The sequence below is a fragment of the Leucopleurus acutus genome (genome assembly GCF_964270905.1).
Source record: "Leucopleurus acutus genome assembly, chromosome: 2".
Lineage (NCBI taxonomy): Eukaryota > Metazoa > Chordata > Mammalia > Artiodactyla > Delphinidae > Leucopleurus > Leucopleurus acutus.
The window spans coordinates 93,766,527-93,794,523 of record NC_139143.1 but is presented as its reverse complement, the minus strand read 5'-3'; the positions used below and the strand labels follow the sequence as shown (position 1 = coordinate 93,794,523).

The following is a 27,997-nucleotide window of genomic DNA, read 5'->3' as shown; positions in this document are numbered from 1 at the left end:
CACCTGTGTGAGACAAAACTGAAGAAAGGGGCTTGAGGTGGCCGTTCTGGGGAGACTGATGGGAATGGTGACATCTTGCTTGGGCCCTTTTATGTCTGTGAAAAAACAGCATGAGTGCAGACATGAAAAAAAACCTTTCTGTATACAGTCAATCCCCCATGTACTCCTTTGCAGTATCAGTCAGGGTTCAGTGCAGGAAACAGAAGGGATGCAATGCAGGGAATTCGTTGCTTGGGGAATCTTTGGAGGAGCTGGAGGGCTGGGCTCTAGGCCAGGCCTCTGAGAATGACTTCCAGGACACCTTGGAAGAACTTGCCATGGGAATTGCCACCTCTGCCACAGTCGGGAAAGTGGCAATCAGGAGGTTACGACTGAAACCACGGCAAGAAAATACCGCTGTCGCTGTGATCAAGGGGATCACAGCAGCCACTGCTGTTGCCATCATAACCGCTCGAAGTTTGAAATTTAGCATCTGGCCACTGCTGTGACAACTTCTCCTTGATGCCTATGAACTAGTGATTAGATGCCGGAATGATCAATCTGGCACTACTGCTTCTGCCACTGTCCCTCAACACCCTCGAAGCTGGAGACTAGACACTGACATGTCTGTGACCTTCTTTGCTAGCTGAGAGCAGCTAAAAGCTACAGGCTGATAGGGCTCTGCCTCGCTGCTGTCTTCCGTATTTTGTGTCCTGCATCTTAAGGGTGGAATCAAATTCTCATCCTGGATACTAGCTGTAAAGGAGCCTGGAAAATATAGTTTTTAATTTCCCAACCTCTGCATTTCAGGAAGGCATTCTGTAAGGTGGTGGATGCCGAGTGCATTTTATTAAACATAGTATGTTAAATACAATATAGCCCTTTCTTGATAACTCACTGTCATTTCTGTGAGCTTCTCTTTCTGAAATGGCCTGTAGGTGGAATGATCTAGGGCCGATGGATTTTTAACATCTGTAGTGATCTTTGTACGAGGTTAGCTTGTGTCTGTCCTACCTGCCATCTCTGCTCCTGCGACATGTTTTATATCACTTGATCTCAACCTCCCCTTGCAAGCCACAGGCATCCAGGACAGGGAAGGCACCTCAGCTGAAGCAACCAATTCAGAGGCTGGTCAGCAACGTAAGATTTCTGTGGCCTAAAAGGATGAATGGGGCCAGTAAGAATCTTTCCTGGGGATTTGAACTAAGACAAAAAGGAAAGAATTTTCAGTTGGGGTTGGAGCCTCAGCTGAGAGGTTTTGCAGTGACGTACTGGAGTTGGCTGTACTGTTTCGTGAGATTGATTGTTGAATTTTCAGGAATTTTGTGAGTTGGTAGTCCCACACAGGCATTAAAAAAAAATAAGTTGTATAAAATTATAATTAACTAAATTATATTTAAAACAGGTGCTACTCAAAGTTAATCATTTTCTTATGATTTTTCAGCTTCAGTGGTATAATTGACAGAATGTAGTTTTTTAAGGTGAACAGTGTGATGGTTTGATATGCATATATATTATGAAAGGATTCTCACAACTGAGTTAATTAACACATCCATCACCTCACATATTTACCTTTTTGTGTGTGTGGGGGTGAGAATACTTAAATTCTACTCTCTTAGCAAATTTCAGTTATACAATATAGTATTAATCAGCTTTCGTCACCATGTTATACATTAGATCCTCACACCTTATTTATCTTAAAACTGAAAGTTTGTACCTATTTACCAACCTCTGCCCACTTCCCCCATCCCCCAGGCGCTGGCAGTCACCATTCTACTGTTTCTTTGAGTTCAACTATTTTTTTTAAGACTCCGCGTCATTTCCTTGTTATTTCACTATATTTTACTACTGTCTGTGCTCTCTACTTTCTTTATGTCTATTCTATCTGTATGGCAGAAATATTAATACTGTAAAATGGTTTGCCACTGCATGTACCTTCCCAGCCGTTGGCACTGTTGTCACTGCTGTGGTGGGAGTTGTTAGGATTTACCAAACACACCACTGATTGTGTGGGGGGCAGGCAGAGTCAAGGTTGGAAAGGCTACACTGAACCGTGTACACACTAAAATTATGGGAGAAGAAACTATGAGTAATCAGAAAAAACTGACACCTGATGTAAGGCTGAGTGGTGTTAATAGCAGAGCACTAGAGGAAGGGCCACAGACTCCTCTTCCCAAGGTCCAGAATCATTCTGGAATCATCGTACGGCTCCAGTCTCCAAGAGATCCAACCCTGTTTTATTCCCTGTTCTTGGAATTATGTGAAATTGTGCGTTTCTGTATGTTACCAACCTTAATAGAACATTTCTGAAATTTTATTTCATTAGAATAAGGTTGAAAACTCCATTAAGGGATGACTATTATAAATATGTATATTCATATAAATATATAAAAAATATATAGTCTGTGGTATTTTTCATGGGTAAACAACGCAGACTATTGTATTTGCTTGTACACGAGGTGGCTTGTTATTGTGTAAATGTCCTAAGCCTCAAGGCCAGAATCCCAGGACATAGGTGGTATCTTTCTCTATGCGTGTAGCTCCTGCCTGTGCCTTCAGGAACTGTTAAGATGCCAGCTGTATATCTGGACTGTCTGTGTCTGTAACTCATAGCCTCAATCTCCTCAGCTGCCTTTGATCAGCTGCTCTCCGCTCATCGTTCCAGTTTTGTTTTCTCTTCACTCTGATTGCTTCTCCCACGCTTCTCTGCTTTCCAAAGAAAAAATGGACCTTGTATAGATCCTGCCAGCCAATTGCAGTGCTCCTTAACTTCTCCCTGGTGGATTATCCAATCTCAGGGGGTCGGGTGTGAACCTACGGTGATATTCTTCTATCTTCTGTTATGTTTGTCCTTGTTGCTCTTTACCCCTGGAACATGTGTGTATAAGGGTTTTTGTTTTTTTTTTTTCTCTCCCCTACTTCTGGATTTGGAAATATTCCAGAAGGCTGGTCTCTAGATAGATAGTATTTTACTGTTTATTTGATATCCTTGTTTTAGAGGTTCAAATTGGACTGCTTTTAGTAAACCAAACTCTATCTTTTAAAAAATCATTAAGAAAAATAGTAGCTGGAAATAGATCTTTGAAAGGCCAATAGATTATCTTTTGGGATAATCTCTTACTGAATGAAAGAATAAAAAATTGTGGGGCTTCCCTGGTGGCGCAGTGGTTGAGAGTCCGCCTGCCGATGCAGGGGACACAGGTTCGTGCCCCGGTCCGGGAAGATCCCACATGCTGCGGAGGGCTGGGCCCGTGAGCCATGGCTGCTGAGCCTGTGCGTCCGGAGCCTGTGCTCCGCAATGGGAGAGGCCACAACAGTGAGAGGCCTGCGTACCGCAAAAAAAAAAAAAAATTGTGTAATTGTAGCATATTAATCCACTGTCAAAGTGTTGTAATGCAGATGAGAATTTCATCAGCACTTTTAAGGTATTAAGGAACCTCTTATTGTAAGTAAACAATATAGAAATATTTTATTACTACAAAAATACTAAATGGGAATATGTATGTTTTTTCTTATCTGCACTTTGCAAACTTTTCACCTTCTAAGATACTGTTTTTCTCCATCGCGGTCACTGGTAGTGATTGAAGAAGAGGCATCTGTGCAAATTATATTCAAAGCTCACAGCTCTTCTGTGATCATTGTCTAACTTTGGGGGCCTGACTAGATGAGGGGACATGATCATAATTTCTTCTTTGTGCTTATGTGGAGCCCCCTCTCTTTAAGCAGTGGTAGAGCCTCACCGAGATATTCATACATATACTGCCCAGAATGATTTTCCTGAAAGAACAGTTGTTCTAGAGTGTAGTCTGTGTGTACCACTTAGTTCCTTTCTTGCCCAGAGATTTTTTTTGTTGTTGTTGTACGCGGGCCTTTCACTGATGTGGCCTCTCCCGTTGCGGAGCACAGGCTCCGGACGCACAGGCTCAGCGGCCATGGCTCACGGGCCCAGCCGCTCCGTGGCATGTGGGATCTTCCCGGACCGGGGCACGAACCCATGTCCCCTGCATCAGCAGGCGGACCCTAACCACTGCGCAACCAGGGAAGCCCTTGCCCAGAGTTTTTACATCAAGTTGTTTTAGGAATCTTTTCACCAGGGGGAACAAGAGTACCTGTTTGTTGTTGTTGTTTATTTATTTGTTTTTTAAAATAATGTAACTAAATAGAAATATAGGATTTGATACATGTAATTTTACTTTATCACAGTTTAGGACTAATTGTTTTATTGTATTAATAGATATAATAGGAGGCAGAGGAGAAATTATAATACCCAATCCATCTTTTGGTCAAATAAATCCAAATGGACTTTTAGTGAAGTTTAATGGAATGTCATTATTACTTTATTCATGCTACTTGTTTATAATAGGTTTAGAATATTTACGATTTGGGGTCACTGACCTAATTATTTTTCTTGTACTTATGAAGTCATTAATTCACCTGTAGCGATAACAGAGTCCTGGAGAATTGGTACCAGAAAGAATATGGCCCTTTTTATTAAGTATCATACTTCAGAAATATACTTGTGTCTACCTTAAAGATAAATAATACCGTGACAAGTTGAAAGTTTGTAACTTTAGGTAATAATGCAGTATATACCTAGGTGTATGTTAGGTGTTGAATTGTGTGCCCCCCAAAGTATGAAGTCCTAACACCCAGCACTACCGTTTGCAGACATAATTAGTTAAGATGAAATCCTCCTGAGTAGCGTGGGCCCTTGAGAACAGAAGGGACACAGGAGCATGAGGGGAGATCACCATATGACTATGGAGGTGGATTGAAGGGCTACAGCTATAAGATGAGTGCCAAGGGTGGATGGCCACCAGCAGACACTGGGAATAGGCAAAGAGGGGTACTACCCAGAGTCTAAGAGCATGGCCCTGCTGACACCTTGATTTTGGACGTCTAGCCTCCAGAACCATGAGAATAAATTTCTGTTGTTTCAAGCCACCTAGTTTGTGGTACTTTTGTAATAACTAGCCACCCTAGGAAACTAATATAGACATACCTATATATATTGTAATGACGAATGTATCCATGTTGTTATTTAGGAAACATCTCAGTTCATTAAAATTATCATCTTCTTTATAATATATTAAATTGTGGATTAATATGCTATGGGTAGCCAAATATTATTTATTCTTAAAACAATGAATATGATAGATAACAAAAGCTTATTATTGTATAAATTCCCTAAGGCTCAAGGGCTACAATATTATAGAGAAGGTGATGTTTCTTTCTTAGAACAGTTCCCCTGCTCATGCTCTCTACTCAACACCATCACTCCAGTTTAACTTGTCTTTAGGTGTACTTCTAAGAAAGGTGACATGCAGATGTTATACTTTTATTATGAGCAGGTGAGAGCTAAGCCTCTCTTTTAATGCTTTAGCTAAGGTAGGAAAGGAAAGGAGACTGGCTTAATTTCTTTTAAACAGCTTAAAAAATTTTTTTTAAATGAGAGAGGAATTTTCTTGGACTGCTGTAGAGTAGTGGCAGGGAAATGAAGTGCATAGATTTGAGATGTTTTGAAGGAGGAAGTAACGGAACTTGATGATTGATTACAGGTGAGGGAGGAAGAGGACTTCAGGATAACTTCTAGTTTTTTGCTTTGAGCAACTGGTACTGTTTCCAGGAATAGGAAACAGGAGTTTGGGAGGATTGATCAGGTTTTTTTCTGTGGAGTAGGTATATCCACCACCTAGATCATTTTCTTAACTTTTTACTCTTCTTGCTTAATTATGTATTTATCTATGACATATCATATTTTTATGCATTTCAAAGGAAATTGCAGTCATTAATATATTTCCCCAAGGAAGACTTTTAAATGCCCATTTTCCTCATTTTACAGACGACAGTTCTGAGGCTTGGAGAAAAGTGATATGTTCAGGGATATGTAGCTAATTACTGATGGATCTAGGATTAGAATGCAGGTTATCATTAGTCTAGGGCTATGATTTGATTATATTTTAACTTATAAATAAGAATAAAAGTGAATTTTGGAAACTAAATATGTTTTGCTGCTAACTGGTTTATGTGCTAAAAGCACTTGGACCCAAACTTCAAAGACAAAATGCAGAGAATGTGGTACTACTACTGCATTTGATTGGATTACAAAGTTAGCTTAGCACTTAGAACTTGCTGGAAAGTACAATATGGTGTTGTAGAATTGAGAACATTTTCAGATATTTGGTCTAGGAATGTAGCTTGGGGTTCTTTCAAGCATTAATCCTCTTGTTGGCAAGACCTTTGCATTTAATTAGCAAATGTTCCTCACATGCCTACTATGCACTAAGCCCCATGCCAGGCCGAGAGATGGGAGGGAATCATTCAGTTCCTTTCTTTCCAGGAATTTAGCCTTTGACTTCTGTTTCAATTTCCTAAAACCTCTCTCCATCTTTTGCTGTATGTTTGTTTAAAAATGTAATAAAAGCTGAAGTTCAAAAAGATAGAGAAGCTTATTCAATCTAGGTAAATCTTCAGCCTCTGTGGTAAAAATTATATGCGTATGGACCTAGGCTGCAGATTTTTCATTTGCTTTGTTTGAGTATCTTATTTTCTAAGGGGTAGGAATATGCCCTTTTAGTTTTTGTCTTATGTTATTAACTAGCTCGGTTATCCATGAAGTCAGTACCAAACCTGGAAGTAAATAATGATTTGAGTTGGTACTGAAATAGGAGACATGCTTGTCTTTAAAAGTCAAACTAATTATTTTATATTGATGTTACTTTTATGCTTTCTTGTAAAATAAACACTTTCGCTATTTATTGACTTCTGGTCATTTGGATTTTAAGGAAATTAACCCGAGACCATTGTGTTCTTTCCTTGCTCTGGTTTTTCTGTGTTCTAACATTTGATATCTTCCAACAACTTTCTCAACTCTTTCCAAACTCTTTGCAAACTTATTTTGTTAGTACCCAATATGGATACTCCATTATAGCCAAACTAAAGTATTTGCCATACTTGTTCAAATTCCAGTCCTAAACTTACTTCCTTCAGAGATTTTTCTAGGATCATTCTATGACCATTTTTATTTCTATGCTTTGCAACCTCAGGGCACTTAAATAGTTCTGTACTTTGCCATTATACATTATTAATTTTAGAGCTCTTTAGTAATTTAGACTCCACCCAGCAGGTTATGGTGATAGAATTGGTCTATTACCAATGTTGAGAAAATTCACATTAATGAATGAAACACTTTCTAGCCTGGAAGACAACTCTGTACTTTTGAAGAGGTTCATCTTGAAGGAAAGGTTCAAGAGGAATACATGGTTAACTCTCCCAGATTTGACTTGGAGAAAGAGAAATGGGTGGAGTTTAGCTCCTTGTTAGTATGAATTAGAAAAGTACAGGGGGAAGAAGAAGCCAAAATTGATATCCATTTGAACTTATTTGGGATACATGTCTCAACTAGGAATTGACTTTTAAAAACCTTCTTTTTTAAAAACATAGCACGAGGGACTTCCCTGGTGGTCCAGTGGTTAAGACTCCGTGCTTCGAGCACAGGGGGCGCGGGTTTGATCCCTGGTCAGGGAACTAAGATGCCACGTGCTCGCATGCTGTCCCACTGCCGTCCCCCCCCGCCAAAAAAAATAACATAGCAGGATCATAAAATGACTTTACCCAGTTGAATTAAGCAAGTTTTTTTTTTTTTAAACTTAAGCTTTGGAAACAAAGTCCAATAAGAGAGAGATGTGACGTTGTTATTTATACAGGTCCCCATAAACTGAATATGTACATAGTTTCATAAAGTATAAGATTATCGTATATGAATTTTTTTCTTTGACATCTCTAATTTATCCCTGTGAAATATTTATGAATTTTTTACACTTAACACAGTAAGACTGGCTAGTTTGGTCATAATCAGTACCAGTTTGGTCAAAATCAAGTAGGATGTCTGGGATAAGACTTCAATAACAGCATCATTTGCATTAGGGAGAGATAGGGCTTAGGGCTAGACATAGGTAAGATTATGAAGTGGAATTAGCATTTGATAACCCCCTCCCTTTTTTTTCTCCTATCCCATCCTCATTTTTACATCTTGGTATTATTTTCCTGTGTCTGTACACTGTCTCCTGACTATCTGGTCTCAGCACCCTCTCCCTGGTTGGCACTCACCACCACTTGGCATTCTTCCATTATGTAACAGGTGTCAGGAAAGTTATCTGATTAACCTACTCTGTACTAAGTTATACTAAACTGATGTGAGGAATTATCACTGCTAAACCTACTTGGGATTATTTCCCCCTTAACCTCCTATATGACTCAAAATAACAGAATTCCAAGCGATGCTGTAAGAACCTTTCCTCAAATTACTCCATTAAACTTATCCTGCCTAATTTAACTGAATCTGGAAAGTGTAAGGAAGGTATCTGTGGTTCCTAGCTCCCTTTTATCACCTCATTTCTCAGGCAGTTCAACTTCTTTTGCCTGAGGGTTACCTCCCTGGTCTGTCTTACCAGATTGCCTTCTGTAACAGTATTTTGTTGTTCAAAATAAATTAATTGAGGGAGTTCCCTGTATTTTTTGAAATTCTTTGTAAGAATTGAAATGTAAGTCAGCTTCATCTTTTCTGAGTAACAACCCTCTTGTGGGGTTGCCAGACCTCTTTTTACAAAGAGGTCTGGTGCTTGGGTTTTGATTATTAGATCTAAATTTGAATCCCAGCCCTGCCACAATTCTGTATTCAAAAGTTCCATAGAGTTTAAAGAATCAGGACAAAAAACAGCTGCTAATCATTTACCACCCAGAAGCAATCACGATAATTACTTTTTCTTTTTCTTTTACTGTTTTAAACTTTGTCTCTGACATTCTTAGACATGGGATTACTTGGTCAAAAAATGTGAACATTTTTGGGGATCTTGATAACTGTCAGGTTGTGTCTTTCTGGTTCTGGAGCTAATACTTTCTCATCATACTGTATTATCTCAGTATCTGGAGTTTTATTTTCTGTTCAGACAAATGTCAGATCTTTTAGCTAAAAAGAGATTCTTTCCTCTTTTGGTTCCAAAAGTCATCCATTATTTTGGATTATTTGCTAAATTATTAACTATACGGGAAAACTCCAGCCCTCACCTCACAGCAGTATCTGTGTTATTGATAAATGATCATGATATACCAGGCTGTTAGCCCTTCCTAGGTAGTTAAATGGCTCAGAGAGGATGCCTAGTACTTGCTGGTGATTGGTTGTATTCTGTCTTCTACACCTAAAATTTTGCCACAGGTAACTGCTTGGATCAACACAAAGTATGGTCCCTTTTTCCATATGTAGACATCTCTAATTTGCATCTCTGGAACTCAAGCCCTCCTTTAGATAGCCAGATAGATCTTGTGTAAAAGCAGAAGTAATCTTGGCTATACAAGCAGTTGTTGATATTGCCATTTTTAAAAATTGAATCAGTCTTAAATTTTAAGACAGTAAGTAAATTGACAACGAAAACCAAATCTGGGTAAGCTACCAATAAATTGCCAAAGTGTTTAAAAGCCCAAAGTTGACAAATATAAAACCGTAATATATAATTTATATAATATATAACTCTCAAACTTAATCTTCTCTTTGTTGAGTTGTAATGTTTCAGTATTAAAGCTGAGCTCTTTGGGCACATTGACCTTAATCTACTACTGAAAGCAGTAGGCTTTTAAGTGGACACATACACAGCCTCCATCTTAGTATCAACAAAATGCCTTATTTTTAAATTGTTGTTTTTAAACCTTAGTTTTCACTAGCTACTTCTGATAGTATAATTAGGCATCTCTATTGTATCTTTTGTCAGAAGGCTAATTTGTGCATAAGGCTGGTTTTCATGTGTATCCTTGTACATTTGTGAATTACTGCCTTTGATTACTTTTCCATAATCTATTCTAACCTCAAGTAAGTATCTAAAAGTGATGTTTTGAGTCACAGTGGTTCTTGAAAAACTGATGAGTTAAATGAGCTATAAATTTTGTTGGGAATTAAGCAAAACTGGCTTCTTTGAAGGGAATTGATTTATTCGTTGCTTTTCTCTCTGAAACTTGAGCAAAAATTAATTTTTAAAGAATGAAGTTGAATGTTCTATTCTATTTAATATATACATAAAAATAAAAATATATTTACCATTTAGTAGTCATAATAGTTCTACGAATTAACTTGTTTCAATCCAAGTTAACGTATGTTACTAAAGCAGATTCAAATAAATGGTGCTTATGTTAAAGACACTACTAGGTGCTATAATTAAGACTTATGAGTTTCTTTCATATTTCTAACTAATTCCAATTGTTATGTGAAATTTGATATATCATTTTCTTAATGAGATGACATTATTATTAGGATTACAAGTTTTACAATACTTGGGTAAAGGTGTTATTAGGCCAAATAATGAAAATCTGAAGCAAATCTTTGGTGTTTTCAGAAAATAGAACAATTTTTAATCCTAGATCCTCTTCCCTATTATGTTTTTAGGTCGTTTTCTTCTAAATCCTTAGTTAGTAGGCTTTTTAGAAACACAAGTAATACTAATAGCCAGAGTATGTAATTATAATTCAAGCAGTCTTTCTGCCAAAAGGAGAAAGGAATTTTGGGTGTTTCTGAGTTATCTAGGCCGTTGCTTTCCAGATTGATTAAAATTAACAGAAACTATTCAAATACTGTATGGATGAATTTTTATAAACCATGCCCCTCACCCCCACACAGGTACCTGATGGGACACCTAACACTGTCTGGTTGGTTCTTTTGAGAACTTTGTATATACCAGCAATAGCTGAGAATGAATAGTTTCTCCTTGTTCCCTAACTTTCCTGCCACAATTCAAATCCTTTTCACTTTATGCTGAGACTGTTTACAATGGCTGAGATCCTCCTTTTCCTCTGCTTTCTATTTCACACCTTCACCATCACATCCTATATTCCAGCATCCATAAATAGAAGTGTTATAGAAAAACCTTTAAGACTGTAAATTACACTGTAGGTACAACGTTTATTACAGTGCATTTGTCAAACACTTTACTTATTATTATTGCTGCATCATTATTTTGCTGGAAGAAATTAATGTTGGCAGATGAAGCTATTATATAACCATTTAAATATTTTGTAAAACATTTGGCTTAACTAATACTGTACTTTTGTTTAATTGATTTTTATCATAAATTATACAATTTGCATGATAATGAAAAATAAATGTAGACTATAGGGGGCACATTGTTACAAAACATTAATCATATACATAATATAGGGAGCTTTTGCTTTTATTTTTAATTTCTGCAGTAGTTTTATTAATCAAGGAGTCATATGACTGGAAGTCTCAATTGAGGAGTCATCTATGCAATCTCTTAAAATCCTTACGGATGGGGAGGAATTGCAGACTTCTCCAGGTTAAATCACATTGTTAGTACTCAGTTTGGGGAGGAGACAAGGGGAGAAATAAGGCCTTTTAATCTTCTAGACGATCAGAACTGTTGGGAGTTCTGAATGGTTGTTTCCTTTCAACTTAACATTTATTGAGCAATTGCTCTGGGAATGTGCTTGGTAAAGGCAAGTGGACCAAAAGGATGGGACTTTAGACATCATTGGTGGAGAGAAAGTCTAGAGCTATTTGGGGCCAGGAGAGTAGGGTACAGGGATAGGTCGAAGGAAACACATGAGGTTTTTGACAAAAGAAAGATTGGGCATGTCCTAAGGTGAGACTTGAAACTGTTATTTGAAGAGTGGTTAAAGAAATCTTTTAGTTTGGGAAGAGAATGAGTCTATTAGTTTCCTACTCTTGCTGTAACAAATTAACACAAATTTAGTAGCACAAAAGAACATAGATTTATTAACTTACAGTCCTGGAGGTCAGAAGTCTAAATGTGTACACAAGGCTGTATTCCTTCTGGAGGCTCTAGGGAAGAATCTATTTTCTTGCCTTTTTCAAGCTTCTAGAGTTTGCCTGCATTCCTGGGTTCATGGCCCCTTCCTCCATCTTTAAAGTACATCACTTCAGCTTCTGCTTCCTTTGTCAAATCTGCTTCTTTCTCTCTGATCCTCCTACTTCCCTCTCATAGGGACCCTTGTGGTTACTTTGGGCTCACCAGGATAATCCAGGCTAATCTCTTCATCTCAAGATCTTAAACTTAATCACATCTGCAAAGTCTCTTCTCCATGTGAGATAATACTCTGTTAGGTTTTGGAGATTAGGACATAGACATCTTTGGGGGAACCAGTATTCAGCCTACCACAACAGTCATGGGAGACTTGATAACTATATTCAAATATTTGAAGGGCTGACATGTGGAAGCTGGAAGAAGGATTAGGCCTTTTCTGTGTGGTCCCAAGGGATAGAATTAGAATTTGTGGGTGGAAATTAGAGAGAGACAGATTTGTACCCACTGTAAGAGAACTTTGAAACAGAGCTGCTAGGATGGAGTGGGCAGTCTCAGAAGGCAGCATGTCCCAGACACTGGCAGTGTGGAGCAGAAGATGAAAGATCTCTTACAGGAATTGCTGCAGGTAGAATCTAAGCTTTGGCCAAATCTAGACAAGCTTTAGATCTTTGGTAGCCCTGAGATTGAGTGATTGTCTTTGCACAGTCCAGTGCTGTCAGCATTTATATATGAAACATGGTCTCTGCCTTAGCAATTCAACTTCGAGTCCATTAGTTGCTTTACTGCTTTATTGTCACTCCTTCAACACTGCAGCAAGCCCTAAAAGAGAGATTGAAAACAAGGGCTATAGATTTAGGAACTCACTGCTAAGACAGTGACCCAGTTCTGTTTGGGAAAACTTCTTGTGGATTAAATATGTTTCACTTATTTTAATAACTCCAGTTCTTTCATTCAGGTGGAAAACAAATCATTCTTAAAAAAAAACAGAATAGATGGCATTCCTAAAAACTTATATGGAAAGGAATTTGAATTTTTAATCCTGTAGTTTTCGAAATAAGAGATAAATTTTTAGAAATCACTGGTCTCATGTGAAGACTCTAGGTGAGGAATGTAGTAAGATGGAGTCAGTTTATCCGTGTTGAATATTTTATGGTTTCAATTGGAAGATAGAGTAGGTCACTTTCAGGTACACCCAAAAGCTATACTGCTGCTCAGGGAATCTAAGATAAAGGTCTGTATACTGGGGAGTAGCTTTTATGCTGGTCGTCAATGAAGATAACTTTGGGGGACCTGAGAAAGTTTGTGTACTTTTCGTTCTTTTAGACATCTCATGTGTTTTGTACCAAATTTGTTTCCTTCATACATTTTTTTAATGAGTGATATAGATGAAAACTTTTGGGAGGAGGGCTACTGCATTTGCTTTGAGGAGTGTTTTTGCTGGAACTGAGCTAAATTGAGCCTACTTTAGCTAGTCTGGCTTAGTGCAGCATCATGGCATTTACCTTTTTTTCCTGAGGTGATTGTGCCTCATGTTTTCTAACTAACGATCTTGTGACTGTACTAAGGATCCACAAAAGATTTCCATGGTTTCTGTAGCTTCCCCCTTATATTTCAGACCTGTCCCAGACGGTAAATATGTTTAAGGATCCTGTTAGATAAACCAAATGTTCAGTTAAAAATTCTGGGCCATTACATATGACAGGGAAAGGGAGGTAATCCTATCAGAGGGTTTGCCGGGTATAAATCATTAAATGATAGCATTGGAAAGGGCTTTGAGAAATTCTTATCTAACCCTCTACTTTAAAGAGACAAATGACCTAAATTGCTGGAGTAGTTTCCTCAAGATGCACAATCTAAAACAAGGTTTCATAAATTCTGGATTTCAGGGCCTTCAAGAACCCTCTGAAGCAACATGCAAAACTTCTGTGAATGTGTCTTTTTAATGACACAAGGGTCCATAGACTTCTATTAATTCATTCATGAATTATTCCCTCCCTCCTTTCTATTCTTTAATAAGTATTATGTGTCAGGTTTGTACTAGGCATTGGGTCTTACTCTTAATATAACATATAATTCTTTCTTTTTTTAACATCTTTATTGGAGTATAATTGCTTTACAGTGTTGTGTTAGTTTCTGCTGTATAACAAAGTGAATCAGCTATACGTATACCTATATCCCCATATCTCTTCCCTCTTGTGTCTCCCTCCCTCACACCCTCCCTATCCCACGCCTCTAGGTGGTCACAAAGCACCAAGCTGTGCTATGTGGCTGCTTCCCGCTAGCTATCTATTTTACATTTGGTAGTGTATATATGTCCATACCACTCTTTCACTTCGTCCCAGCTTACCCTTCCCCCTCCCCGTGTCCTCAACTCCATTCTCTACGTCTGCATCTTTATTTCTGTCCTGCCCCTAGGTTCTTCAGAACCTTTTTTTTTTTTTTTTTTTTTAGATTCCATATATATATGTTAGCATACAGTATTTGTTTTTCTCTTTCTGACTTACTTCACTCTGTATGACAGTCTCTAGGTCCATCCACCTCACTACAAATAACTCAGTTTTGTTTCTTTTTATGGCTGAGTAATATTCCATTGTATATATGTGCCACATCTTCTTTATCCATTCATGTGTTGATGGACACGTAGGTTGCTTGCATGTCCTGGCTATTGTAAATAGAGCTGCAATGAACACTGTGGTGCGTGACTCTTTTTGAATTATGGTTTTCTCAGGGTATATGCCCAGTAGTGGGATTGCTGTGTCGAATGGTAGTTCTATTTTTAGTTTTTTAAGGAACCTCCATATTGTTCTCCGTAGTGGCTGTATCAATTTACATTCCCACCAACACACACTTGGCTTTTTGATTTATCTGTAGCCTATAGGAAGTAACCAACCTTAAAACAGGTAAGGAACTGTAGTATTATTATAATAATGGATGCCAATAATTGTTGTAGTTAAATAAATCTCACAGGCAGTTCTGATTATTTTAGGAAAGACCTCAGAAATGGACAGTATCTGTGTGCAGTAAACCAGATATAAGGGACTATTGCTCTGTAATTACTCCTGGTCCTTTGCTTTGTGGTGTGTGTCTGGTCTGCTCCTGTCTTGTTTTCTTGTTATACTCTACTGCCTGTAACTAACTACCTTGGCTTTTTTTTGTTGTTGTTGTTAATCTATATGTGTTTGGCTTTGGCCTTGCTTACCAATTGTCTGATTTGGTGCATTTGGTGACCTGGTTGCTGAACTGTGTGCTTCCTTAGAAGTTGTTTCTCTTGGAATTGTCCCTCCTACCAGAAGTGTGAACTGACTTTACAGCTGTAGATAAAACGTGACCTGCCCAATTCTCTCTTTACCCTTTTTATTGTCTGTAGGGAGTGAACTTAGCAATTATTGTTTTTTGATTAATTGAAATTTTTATTGAGAGAACTATAAATTTACATATAGATTTAAGAAACAATAGAGAGGTCCCATGTACCTCTTTCCCAGCTTTCCCCAGTGGTAGCATCTTGTACAACTATAGTGCAGTATCACAATTAGGATATCAGTGTCGATCCAATCCATCAGTCTCATCAGATTTCCCCAGTTTTACTTGTACTCATGTGTGTGTGAGCGTGTGTATTTAGTTCTATACAATTTTATCATTTCTGTGGGTTTGTATATCCACCACCATAGATAAGATACAGAACAGTTCCATCACAGGGATCCCTCCAATTGCCCTTTTGTAAACATACTCACCTCCTTCTGGCCCCTCCCTCTTCCTAACCCCACAACCATGACTATTTTCCATTTCTATAATTTTGTCATTTCAAAATGTTACATAAATGCAATAATGCAATTTGAAACTTTTGGGGGTTGGCTTTTTTCATTCAGCATAATTTCCCGGATATTCATCCACGTTGTTGCATATATTGATAATTCATTGCTGAGTAGTAGTCCATGGTTTGTATGCACCACAGTTTCACCTGTTGAAGAACATCTGGACTCATTCACCTGTTGAAGAACATCTGGACTCATTCTAGTTTTTGGCTGTTGTGAATAAAGCAGGTATGAACATTCATGTACAAGTTTTAGTGGGAACATAAATGAAAATGTTATACTGGCCTCATAAAATGAGGTGGGAAATTTGGTGCATTTGGTGACCTGGTTGCTGGACTGTGTGCTTCCTTAGAAGTTGTTTCTTCCTCTTCTGTTTTCTAGAACAGGGGTCCCCAACCACCGGAATCTAATGCCTGATGATCTGATATAATAATAGTAGAAATAAAGTGCACAATAAATGTAATGAACTTGAATCATCCTGAAACCATCCCCCGCCATCTGTGGAAAAATTGTCTTCCACAAAACTGGTCCCTGGTACCAAAAAGGTTGGGGACTGCTGTCTAGAGTACATTGACAAATTGTATAAAATTCGTTTTAATTTTTTCTTTAATATTTAATAAAATTCTCTAGTGAAATCGTCTAAGCCTGGAGATTTCTTTTTCTTTTTCTTTTTACAGCTTTTAAATTACCAATTCCATTTCCTTAATGTGTATAGGACTCTTCAGATTATCTATGTCATCTTAGTTGAGTGGTTTTGAGGAATTATTCATTTCTTCTAAATTGTTGAATTTATGAGTGTAAAGTTCTTCATAATATTTCCTTATATCCTTTTAATGGCTGCAGGATCTGTAGTGTTATCTCCTGTTTAATTCCTGATATTGGTGATTTGTGTCCTCTCTCTTTTTATTTTTATTAGTCTTCATAGGTAGAGGTTCATCAGTTTCAATGATTTTTTTCCCCCAAAGAATGTTTTTTGTTTATTTTCTCTATTGGCTGTTTCCAATGTCATTGATTTTTGCTTTTATCTTTATTTCCTTCCTGCTGCTTGCTTGCTTTGGGCTTATTTTTATTTTTTCTAGTTTCTTGGGGTAATAACTTAGATCATTGACTTTTAAAAAAAAATATTTGTTTATTTATTTGGCTGTGCTGGGTCTTCCTTGCGGCATGTCGGATCTTTTAGTTGTGGCATGTGAGCTCTTAGTTGAGGCATGTGGGATTTAGTTCCCTAACCAGGGATTGAACCTGGGCCCCCTGAATTGGGAGTGCAGAGTCTTAGCCACTGGACACCAGGGAAGTCCCTAGATTATTGATTTGAGACCTCTCCTTGTTTTTTTTTTTTTAACTTTTTATTTTATATTGGAGTGTAGCTGATTAACAATGTTGTGATAGTTTCAGTGCACAGCAAAGCGACTCAGCCATACATATACACGTACCAATTCTCCCCCAAACTCCTCCCATCCAGGCTGCCACATAACTTTGAGCAGAGCTCCCTGTGCTGTACAGTAGGTCCTTGTTGGTTATCCATTTTAAATATAGTAGTGTGTACATGTCGACTCCCTAACTATTCCTCCCCCCACCCTTCCCCACTGGTAACCGTAAGTTCATTCTCTAAGTCTGTGTGTAACCTCGTCTTTTTTTTTTTTTTGCGATACACGGGCCTCTCACTGTTGTGACCTCTCCCGTTGCGGAGTGCAGGCTCCGGACGCGCAGGCTCAGTGGCCATGGCTCACGGGCCCAGCCGCTCCGCGGCATATGGGATCTTCCCGGACCAGGGCACGAACCCATGTCCCCTGCATCCGCAGGCGGACTCTCAACCACTGCGCCAGCAGGGAAGCCCCTCGTCTTGTTTTTGATGTAAATATTTAGTGCTACACATTTTCCTGTCAGTACTGCTTTAGCTGTATCTCACATATTTTGGGATGTTGTATTTTCATTTTGTTTTGTATATTTATTTTATTTTAATTTTTTTGATTTATTTTTATTGGGGTATAGTTTTACAATGTCGTGTTATTTTCTACTGTACAGTGAAGTGGAATTCTCTGTGATATACAGCAGGTTCTTATTAGTTATCTATTTTATACACATCAGTGTATACATGTCAATCCCAATCTCCCAAATCATGCCACCCCCCACCCCCCACCTCCCGCTTTCCCCCTTTGGTGTCCATACATTTGTTCTCTACGTCTCTGTCTCTATTTCTGCCTTGCAAACCAGTTCATCTGTATCATTTTCTAGATTTCACATATATGCGTTAATATACGATATTTGTTTTTCTCTTTCTGACTTACTTCACTCTGTATGGCAGTCTGTAGGTCCATCTACGTCTCTACAAATGACCCAATTTCATTGTTTTATATATTTTAAAAAGCTCCATGGACACTTCGTTTTTAACAAATGGATTATTTAGATTATTTCAAAGTGTGTTGCTTAATTTTCACATGTTGAGAGATTATCCTGTTGTTTTTCTGTTACTGATTTGTAATTTGATTCTGTATGGTCAGAGAACACACTGTATATGATTTAAATTTTCAAAAATTTGTCAAAATTTATAGCCTCTTGGTGAATGTACCATGCATGGGTGCTTGAAAAAAAATGTGTAATCTGCTGTTGTTGGATGAGGTGTTCTATTTGTTTAAGTCAGTTAGATCCTGGTTAATTTTGGTTGTTCAGATCTGCTACAGCCTTGCTGATTTTCTTTCTGGTAGTTTTGTCAGTTGCTGAGGGTGGGATATTGAAGTTTCCAACTATAATTGTGGATTTTTCTGTTTCATTTTCAGATCTGTCAGGTTTTGCTTCCTGTATTTTGAAGCTCTGTTTTTTGGTACATGCACATTTAGGATCATTATGTTTTCCTGGTAGATTGATATTTTTATCTTTTTTTAAAATGTATTTATTTTATTTATTTATTTTTGGCTGCATTGGGTCTTTGTTGCTGTGCGTGGGCTTTCTCTAGTTGCAGTGAGCGGGGGCTACTCTTTGTTGCGGTGCGCAGGCTTCTCATTATGGTGGCTTCCCTTGTTGTGGAGCACAGGCTCTAGGTGCACGGGCTTCAGTAGTTGTGGCACGCGGGCTTCAGTAGTTGTGGCTCGTGGGCTCTAGAGTGCAGTGTCAGTAGTTGTGGTGCACGGGCTTAGTTGCTTCGCAGCATGTGGGATCTTCCCGGACCAGGGCTCGAACCCGTGTCCCCTGCATTGGCAGGCAGATTCTTAACCACTGCACCACCAGGGAAGTCCCGATATTTTAATCTTTACGTAATATCCCTCTTTGTCTTTTGAAATTTTCATTGCTCTGAAAGTCTCCATCAGATATTGATACAATCATTACTGCTTTTTAAAAAAATTAATGTTTTGGGCTTCCCTGGTGGTGCAGTGGTTGAGAATCTGCCTGCTAATGCAGGGGACACGGGTTCGAGCCCTGGTCTGGGAAGATCCCACATGCCGTAGAGAAACAAGGCCCGTGAGCCACAACTACTGAGCCTGCGCGTCTGGAGCCTGTGCTCCGCAACAAGAGAGGCCACGACAGTGAGAGGCCCGCGCACCACAATGAAGAGTGGTCCCCGCTTGCCACAACTAGAGAAAGCCCTTGCACAGAAACGAAGACCCAACACAGCCAAAAATAAATAAATTAAAAGAAGGCTAAACATGAAAAAAAAAAATTAATGTTTGCATAGTGTAACTTTTCTTATCCTTTAAGCCTACTTCTGTTGTTGAATTTGGACTGAGTTTCTTATAGGAAGTTCATATATATATATATATTTTTAATGCATGCTGTCACTCTGTCTTGATTAGTATGTAGATCATTTACATTTAAGGTAATTGTCTTGGTCTACTTGGGCTGCCGTAACAATACCATAGACTGGATGACTTAAACAATAACATTTATTTTCTCACAGTTCTGGAGACTGAGATGTCCAAGATCAAGGTGTTGGCAGGGTAGGTTTCATTCTGAGACATCTCCTCTTGGCTTGCAGGTGGCTGCCATCTTGCTGTTTGCTCATATGATCTCTTTGTGTGTGGGAGGAAAGAGGATGGAACTATCTAGTGTCTCTTCTTATAAGGACATTAATCCTATTGGATCAGGACCCCACCCTTTTTTACCTCATTTAACCTTAGTTACCTCCTAAAGGCCCTGTCTCCAAATAGGACTTCATCATATGAATTTGGGTAGGGATGATGCACAATTCAGTCCATAGCAGTAACTGTCAAATTGTTAGCACTTAAGTCTGCCATTTTATTATTTGTATTCTGTTTGTATCCTCTGGTTCTCATCCCTGTCTCTCTTGTCTTCATGTGGGTTACTTGAACATAATATATAGTTTTTGTAGTGGTTGATCTGAATACATATATATGTATTCAGTCTCCTGGTATGAACATTTTACCACTTTGAGTAAAGTGTGAATAATATGTTACACTTGTGAGGAAAGTGTGAAAACCTGACTTCCATTTAGGTTCCTTTACCTTCCTCATGTTTAAATATTAGACACCAGGTGGCATTACAATTTTCGTTTCAATCCTCAAATATGATGTAGAAAACCCATGAGAAGTATAGTCTATTGTATGTACTCATATTTCTGCTCTTTCTGTTATTCTTTCTTCTTTATGCTCCAAGATTCCATTATTTCTTTTTTATCGTTTCCTTTCTGTTTTGAGAACAACTTTTAGCCCTTCTTTAAGGGTATATCTGCTAGTGACAAATTCTTTTAGAAAATCTTCTTTCTTTGATGATGTCATTTTTCCATTTCATTCCTGAGGGATAGTTTCTCTGGATATAGAATTTGTGGTTGACAGTTCTTTTCTTTGGTGCTTGATAAATGATGTGTGTTCCTTCCTTTTGGTCTCCGTGGTTTTAGATGAGAAATCCACTGTCATTCAAACTGGTGTTCCTCTTTAGATAATGCATGTTTTTCTCTTGCTGCTTTCCAGATGTTTTCTTTGTCTTTAGTTTGCAGAAGGTTAATTATGATTTGTTTTGCCGTGTATTTCCTTTGGTTTATCCTGTTTGGTGTTTGCTCAGTTTCTTGCATCTGCACATTTGTTTGGTTTGCCAGTTTGAGGGCGTTTTTGGCCATTATTTCCTTGAACACTCTTTCAGTTCTATTCTCTTTTCTCCTCTCCTTCTGGGACTCTGCTGATAAAAATGTTGGTTCTTTAAGAGTCCTATAGGTTCCTGAGGGTTTGTTCAGTTGTGTTCAGTCTATTTTCTCTGTTCCTCAGATTGGTCAAATTCTATTCTTCCTTTTTTCAAGTTTACTGATTCTATCCTCTGTCATTTCCACTGTGCTATTGAGCCTATCCAGAGAGTATTTCTTTCTTTCTTTCTTTTTTTTTTGTTTTTTAGAGCAGTTTTATGATTACAGAAAAATTGAAAGTACAGAGTACCCATATACCAGAGAGTACTTATTTCTATCAATGTATTTTTTTGGTTCTGTGATTTCCATTTAGTTCCTTTTTATAAGTTCTACCTTTTTACTCATTATAATTTTTTTTAAAATTGAGGTATAATTGACACATAATGTTACATTAATTTCAGGTATACAGTATAATGATTCTATAATGATTCTATATGTGTATACATTGCGAAATGATCACCACAATAAGTCTAGTTAACGTCTGTCATCTTACATTGTTACAAAAAAATCCTTTTTCTTGTGTGAGAACTTTTAAGATCTACTCTCTTAACAGCTTTCAACTTTCAAATATGCAATACAGTATTATTAACTACAGTCCCCATACTATACATTACATCCCCATGGCTTATTTATTTTATAACCGGAAGTTTGTACCTTTTGACCCCCTTCGCCCATTTCTCTGATCCCCAACCCTTCTTCTGGCAAGCACAAATCTGATCTCTGTTTCTAGGAACTTGGTGTTTTTGTTTTCAGATTCCACATACAAGTGAGATCATACAGTATTTGTCTTTGTCTGACTTAATTCACTTAGCATAATGCCCTTGAGGTTCATCTGTGTTATCACAAATGGTAAGATTTCATGCTTTTTTATGACTTAGCAATATTCCATTATGTATATATGCCACATTTTCTTTATCCATTCATCATTAATTGATACTTAAGTTGTTCCCATATCTTGGCTGTTGTAAATAATGCTGCAGTGAACATGGGAGTACATATATCTTTTTGAATTACTGTTTTACTTTTCTTCAGATAAATACCCAGAAGTGGAATTGCTGGAGTATATGGTAGTTCTATTTATTATATATATATATATATATATATATATATATATATATATAAAATGTAAATAAGTATTTATTTTAATTATTTACATATATATATTTGTTGAGGTTTTTGCTTTTCATTTGTTTCAATAGAATATGAAACTGATTACTGAAGCATTTTTATGACCACTGCTTTACCTTTCCTGTCAGATAATTCCAACGTCTGATTCACCTTTGTATGGATGGCACTTTATTGTCTTTTCTCATTTGAGTTGTGATGTTCTTGTTTTTGGAATGATGGGTGATTTTTTTTTTTTTTAATTGCATTCTGGCCTTTTTGTCTATTGTGTTGGATATTCTGAGTCCTATTTAAGTCTTTTGTTTTAACAGGTAGTTATCCTGTTAAGGTTTAGAATGGCATCCTGCCTCCTTTTGTGGGCTGTGATTCCAGTGATAGCTTAATTTTTAGAACCTTTGTGGTGTTATTTTGTTCTGCTTAGTTTATCTGGTACCACTGGAGCTCCCACTGGTTCCTGCTGGTGCTGCTAGAGGAGGTGGAAAGGCTTTCCCTAGGCTGGGCTACCTCATGTCTCTGTATGGAATACAGAGGGGCATTTCAGGCCTGTGGGGCCAAAGACTGCCCCCCAGGCTGGTCACTTGTTGTGGTGAAATTTTTCTTGCCAGTGCCATTTGGACATCCAGTTATCTCTCAGTAGGACAGGGAAGTCTCAGGTTTTTAGAAGGAGGTTGCCTCCCCAGATGCTTCTTCTTAGTGGGACTCCCAGTCATACCCCCTTGCTTTTGGTGGCGGGGCTTATCAGGCACTGTTGGAGAGATTCTTGTTCAGTCCCGGAGAGGAATGAGCCTGCTGGTCTGCCTTCTATGCTAGATTGGGTACTGGGACATGTCAGGACTGGGTTGCTGTCTTCTGTTGGGTGGGGGGCACATCAGATACCCTGCCTCTGTGTTGTTTCTCTGGTCTCAGGATCCCAAACCCATATGCCTTCCTTTTACCACCTTCCAAAGTCTCTTTGGGTTGTCTTTTTCACTATTTTTAGGGTTTATAGTTGTACTTACAGGGGGGGAGCAGGGAGAAACCGGTCTAGGCCGTCTTGTCTGGACTGAAAGTCCTAATTATGTTTTAAAATGTTTAAAAATTTTAATTTACGTTTACTTTAACAGAGAATACCTTTTGTTTGAAGATATCTTACTTCTTATATACTGACTTCAACAATGACCTTATGTGATCATATAAAGGTTGACTTTGTGTACATTACTTTTACTTTGCCAACCAGGAATATATATATAGGTATTTCTACAGTGAATCAAAATTGGGTGAATAAAATTTTTGTTTTTTGAATGGGTAAACTGCCGTTGTGTTCAATCAACTCCATTTATTGAAAATCTTTTCCCCACCACACTTGCAATATAATTTTTCTTATAAATCTAGGAGTGAGTCTTTTTCTGAACACACTATACCAGCGCTGACAGTAGACGTATAATGCAAGTCACAAATGTGAGACTTACGTGTAACTATAAGTTTTTTGTAGCCACATTAAAAAAGGTAAAAAGAAACTGATGAAATTTATTTTAATAATATATTTTATTTAACTAAGTATATAAAAATGTTAGCAAGTAATCAATATGAAATTATTGAGGTATTTTATATTTTTTGGTACTGTGTCCTTGATATCTGGCATATATTTTACATTTACAGCAGATATCAATTCAGACACAAAATTGTCATCAGAAATACTTGATCTGTACCTAGGTTTCAGAAAATTTACAGTTGAAAAAGTAGATTCACATACCTCAGTTAGTCCAAACCGTGGTTAAAAGTTTTCCAGTAACTGCTCAATTATCAGTTCTTGAATTTAAATTCATTAAAATAAAAGAAATTCAAAATTTAATTCCTGAATTGCACTAGCCACATTTCAGGTGCTCAGTAGTCATATGTGTCTGGTGGCTACTGTATTGGACAGTACAGCTCTATTCAGTTCTGTTTTTCTATTGTCTGTCCTCGCTCCAGTAACATATTGCCTTAATTTACTATAACTGTATAATAAGTCTTGATATCTGGTGGTATAATGTCTTCCAACTTTATTCTTGGCTATTATTAATCCTTTAAATTGGCATGTGAATTTTAGAATCACCTTGTCAACTTCCAGTAGCATTTTTTTCCCCACAGTTACTGCCATTCTCAATGTTATCTGCTTATATGATGACAAGAAAAATGAAGCCATATTGAGATATGGAGGTTGGCTAGTTAGTTGCCTTGGTCCTTTTCCTAGCTAAGCAACTGGTTCTGAAACATCAGCATCACTGTTCCTGCCAATTCATTATCTGCACCTCTGCAAATTATAAAATATAATATGAAGTGACATGGGCTTTTCAAGATCCTTGTGAATATCAGTTATTCAAGTAATAAATCAGATATGACTTTAAAAATATAATACAGAATATGAAAAAAAAATATATTTCCTTATTTCCTCTTATTTTATTAGAGAGTGGAACCTAATGAGGTGTTAGGACCAGAGAAGAGGTTGGAGTAGTTTGCTGGTACTGGAAATTACACACTTCTCTATACTATTTCTAGTACTAAGCACAGGCCCTGACATATAGTAGGCATTCAAATATTTGAATAAATAAATGGAGACAATATACTTTGAACTCTTCAATCAGATGTGGAGCCATTATACTTATTCACAAGCTAGGCCCTCTACTACTGCAAACTGACCTTTTTTCATTAAAATGGCTGAGTAATATTATACAAGGTAATATATGGCATTTAAGCTTTGTGGCATTTCTTTAATATGTGAAAAGAGGTGTTTGGGGACATAATTATAATAGAATTACTATATAATTTGGTGTAACTCATGAAGCATGATGTATGATGAGAAAGTGAATTGCTCTGATTTGAATAGAACACTATTAAAGTAAATCATCTCATATGTTTTAAACAGGTCCCAAATCGTAGTCACACAAGACCAGTTATCTGGCTAATTGTTCTAATCCAAACATTGCCACATTTAAATCTTTGACTTCATCACCACCCCTGTGAACTAACTTATTAAATTCTTATATCAAAGAAATTTTTCTAATGGAATAGAGTATCCTAAAGTAATTTCCACACAGTTCTTTTAAGTTAGAAAATGTTTTAAAACTCAATATGGCTGTGGTATTAGGTTGAGCAGTCAAGAAAGCATTCATTGGATTTCTTTTTCTGACAATATGACTGCCTGAATCTTTAAGTTATAAAACACTTAAAACATGCTTGTTTAAAAAAAAGAAAAAGCATGACAACAGAAAGTCATTTTAAATGAATGGATGAGTTTGCAAAAAGGAGCAAACAGTATATCAGGAAAGTTAAGATGGCTTTGAAGCCACTGGATACCTGGGGGACATATACAGACCTAGGTGACCTATCGCTTTAGAGCACAGAGAGGCTGGGGAGTAAGATGTGGGCTTCCACAGGTTGAGAAGCCAGACTGGAGGCTACTTTAGGGAAAGGGCAAGCAAGTATAAAGCAAAAAAAAAAAAGTACTTACCGTGCAGAAGTAGGCAGAGAAAATGTTCTCCCTGGCCTTGGCTCTGAATAGAGGTTAAAAGCAAAAAAATTCTCCGCTGAGAATTTGTGGCTGCTTATTCGCCCTCATATGTGCATTTGGAGTTAAATTAATGCTGTTTGCATGATCTGAGAAAGCCTACACAAGAATTATAGTTTAACCCAGGCCTGGGTCTTTAATGCTCCAGGTGCTTGGCAGAACCATACTTAAGTCCTATCTGGAAGTAAACATCTTAAACCAAGTTGCAAAGAATTGCCACAGAGATACATAAAATTCAAGCACACAATCAGAACTTACTGTCATAACAAGCCACCATGAGTGAGGGTCAGTAAGAACACCATACCAAAAGACCAAACCCAGTAGACTTCAGTTTTTGGAATATAAGTGTGGTTTTTGAAAGGAGTATTTTAGTATTATTAAAGGAATAAAAGGAGAAGTTGAAAACATCATAAGGAGCAAGTGATTTTTATTGACCAGGCAGTTTTGAAAATGAACCAAATAGAAGTTATAGAGCGGAGAAGCTAAGCCACAAAAAGTACAGGGCCGCCCTGAAGAAGGAGAAACGAAAGAAACGTCGGCAGGAACTCGCTCGACTGAGAGACTCAGTAAACACTGTTGTACTACATGGTCTGCAGTTGGTTGAAACCAAGGATGCAGAACCACAGATACAGAGGAATCATGGATGTGGAGAGCCGACTCTAAGTTATACATGGATTTTCAACTGCGTGGAGGGCCAGAGCCCATTAACCACTGCATTGTTCAAGGGTCAGCTGTATGGTGATTATCTAGGACTGGGACTCTCACAGGAGGAGGAGGAGGAGACAGCGGCGGATGCCTTTATTGAAGAACAACGACAAGAAGAAGAGAGGCTGCTGGAGAGAGAGAGGCAAAAATTACATGAGGAGTGGTTGCTGCGGGAACAGAAGGCACAAGAAGAATTCAGAATAAAGAAGGAAAAGGAAGAGGCAGCTAGAAAACGACAGGAAGAGCAAGAGAGAAAGTTAAAGGAAGAATGGGAAGAACAGCAGAGAAAAGAGAGAGAAGAAGAGCAGCAGAAGCTACAGGAGAAGAAGGAAAGAGAGGTGATTCCAGTCACAGGAGGATAGATGCACTGCATGTGACTTACCTGACTTTGAGGTTTTCATTAGTCCTATGTTTGCACCATTTGTAGGAAGCTGTGCAGAAGATGCTGGAGCAGGCTGAAAATGAGTTGGAAAATGGCACCACATGGCAAAACCCAGAACCACCCATGGAATTGAGGATAATGGAAAAAGATCGAGCTAATTGTCCATTCTACAGTAAAACAGAGCTTGCAGATTCGGAGATAGGTGTTCACGTAAACACAATTTCCCGGCATCAAGTCCCACCCTTCTTATTAAAAGCATGTTTACGACATTTGGGATGGAGCAGTGCAGAAGGGACGACTATGAACCCGACGCAAGTCTGGAGTACAGCGAAGAGGAAACCTACCAGCAGTTCCTGGACTTCTATGACGACGTGCTCCCCGAGTTCAAGAACGTGGGGAAAGTGATACAGTTCAAGGTCAGCTGCAACTTGGAACCTCATCTGAGGGGCAATGTGTATGTTCAATATCAATCGGAAAAAGAATGCCAAGCAGCCTTTTCTCTGTTTAATGGACGGTGGTACGCGGGAAGACAGCTTCAGTGCGAATTCTGCCCAGTGACCCGATGGAAAATGGCAATTTGTGGTTTATTTGAAATACAGCAGTGTCCAAGAGGGAAACACTGCAACTTTCTTCACGTGTTCAGAAATCCCAACAATGAATTTTGGGAAGCGAATCGAGACATGTACCTGTCTCCGGATCGGACTGGCTCCTGCTTCAGTAAGAACTCAGAGAGGAGAGAGCGGCCGGGCCGCCACGAAGACTACTACAGTAGGCCGCGGAGGAGGAGGAGCCCCGGGCCGGCCCACTCCTACAAGAGGAACGGGATGGCCGAGAGGAGGAGGAGGAGGAGCCACGGGGGCAAGAAATCCCACAAGCACGCGTCCAAAAGCCGGGAGAGGCACAGTTCCCGAAGCAGAGGAAGAAAAAGGGGCCGCAGCCGTGGCCGGGGCAGCCGCAGCCGCCGCAGCCACAGCCGGAGCTCCTCCAGGTCCAGGAGCCGTGGCAGGAGGACGTCGGGGAGCCGAGACTGAACTCTGCACAGCCCCAAATCCAAATAAACTTACCATGTCCTTCAGTGATTGTACACCCTTTATTATGGCGGCTGCGTAGTTGGATAGAGGGCTCTCAGCTCACGTGGATTAGCAAGTCTGGCAAAAGCCTATGTAGCCTGGAACCCTATTTTAAAATACTTCTATTCTCCGATAATCTGTGTGCTTACTATAGAAAACCTAGAAAACATAAAATGTATACAACACAAAAATTATTTATACTCCTGACCCGTAAATATAACCGGTTGGGCTTTCCTGGTGGCGCAGTGGTTGAGAGCCCGCCTGCCGATGCAGGGGACGCGGGTTCGTGTCCCGCCGGGAAGATCCCACATGCCGTGGAGCGGCTGGGCCCGTGAGCCATGGCCGCTGAGCCTGCGCGTCGGAGCCTGTGCTCCGCAACGGGAGAGGCCACAGCAGTGAGAGGCCCGCGTACCGCAAAAAAAAACAAAACAAAACATAAAAC

The 27,997-nt window shown here is 38.6% G+C and overlaps 2 protein-coding genes across 3 annotated transcripts in view; both read left to right on the top strand.

Annotated features, from left to right (window-relative positions):
• Window positions 1–27,997, top strand: part of MAGI3 (membrane associated guanylate kinase, WW and PDZ domain containing 3) — a 270,859-nt gene that overhangs the window by 11,407 nt on the left and 231,455 nt on the right. The gene's annotated exons all lie outside the window — the stretch shown is intronic.
• LOC309958096 (U2 small nuclear ribonucleoprotein auxiliary factor 35 kDa subunit-related protein 2-like) lies at window positions 159–27,516 on the top strand (the record flags this gene model as incomplete). Its single annotated transcript, XM_082833731.1, is given in 5 exon segments — window positions 159–456; window positions 25,837–25,976; window positions 26,166–26,441; window positions 26,531–26,663; window positions 26,666–27,516. Coding segments are annotated over 5 exon segments (1,698 nt in total).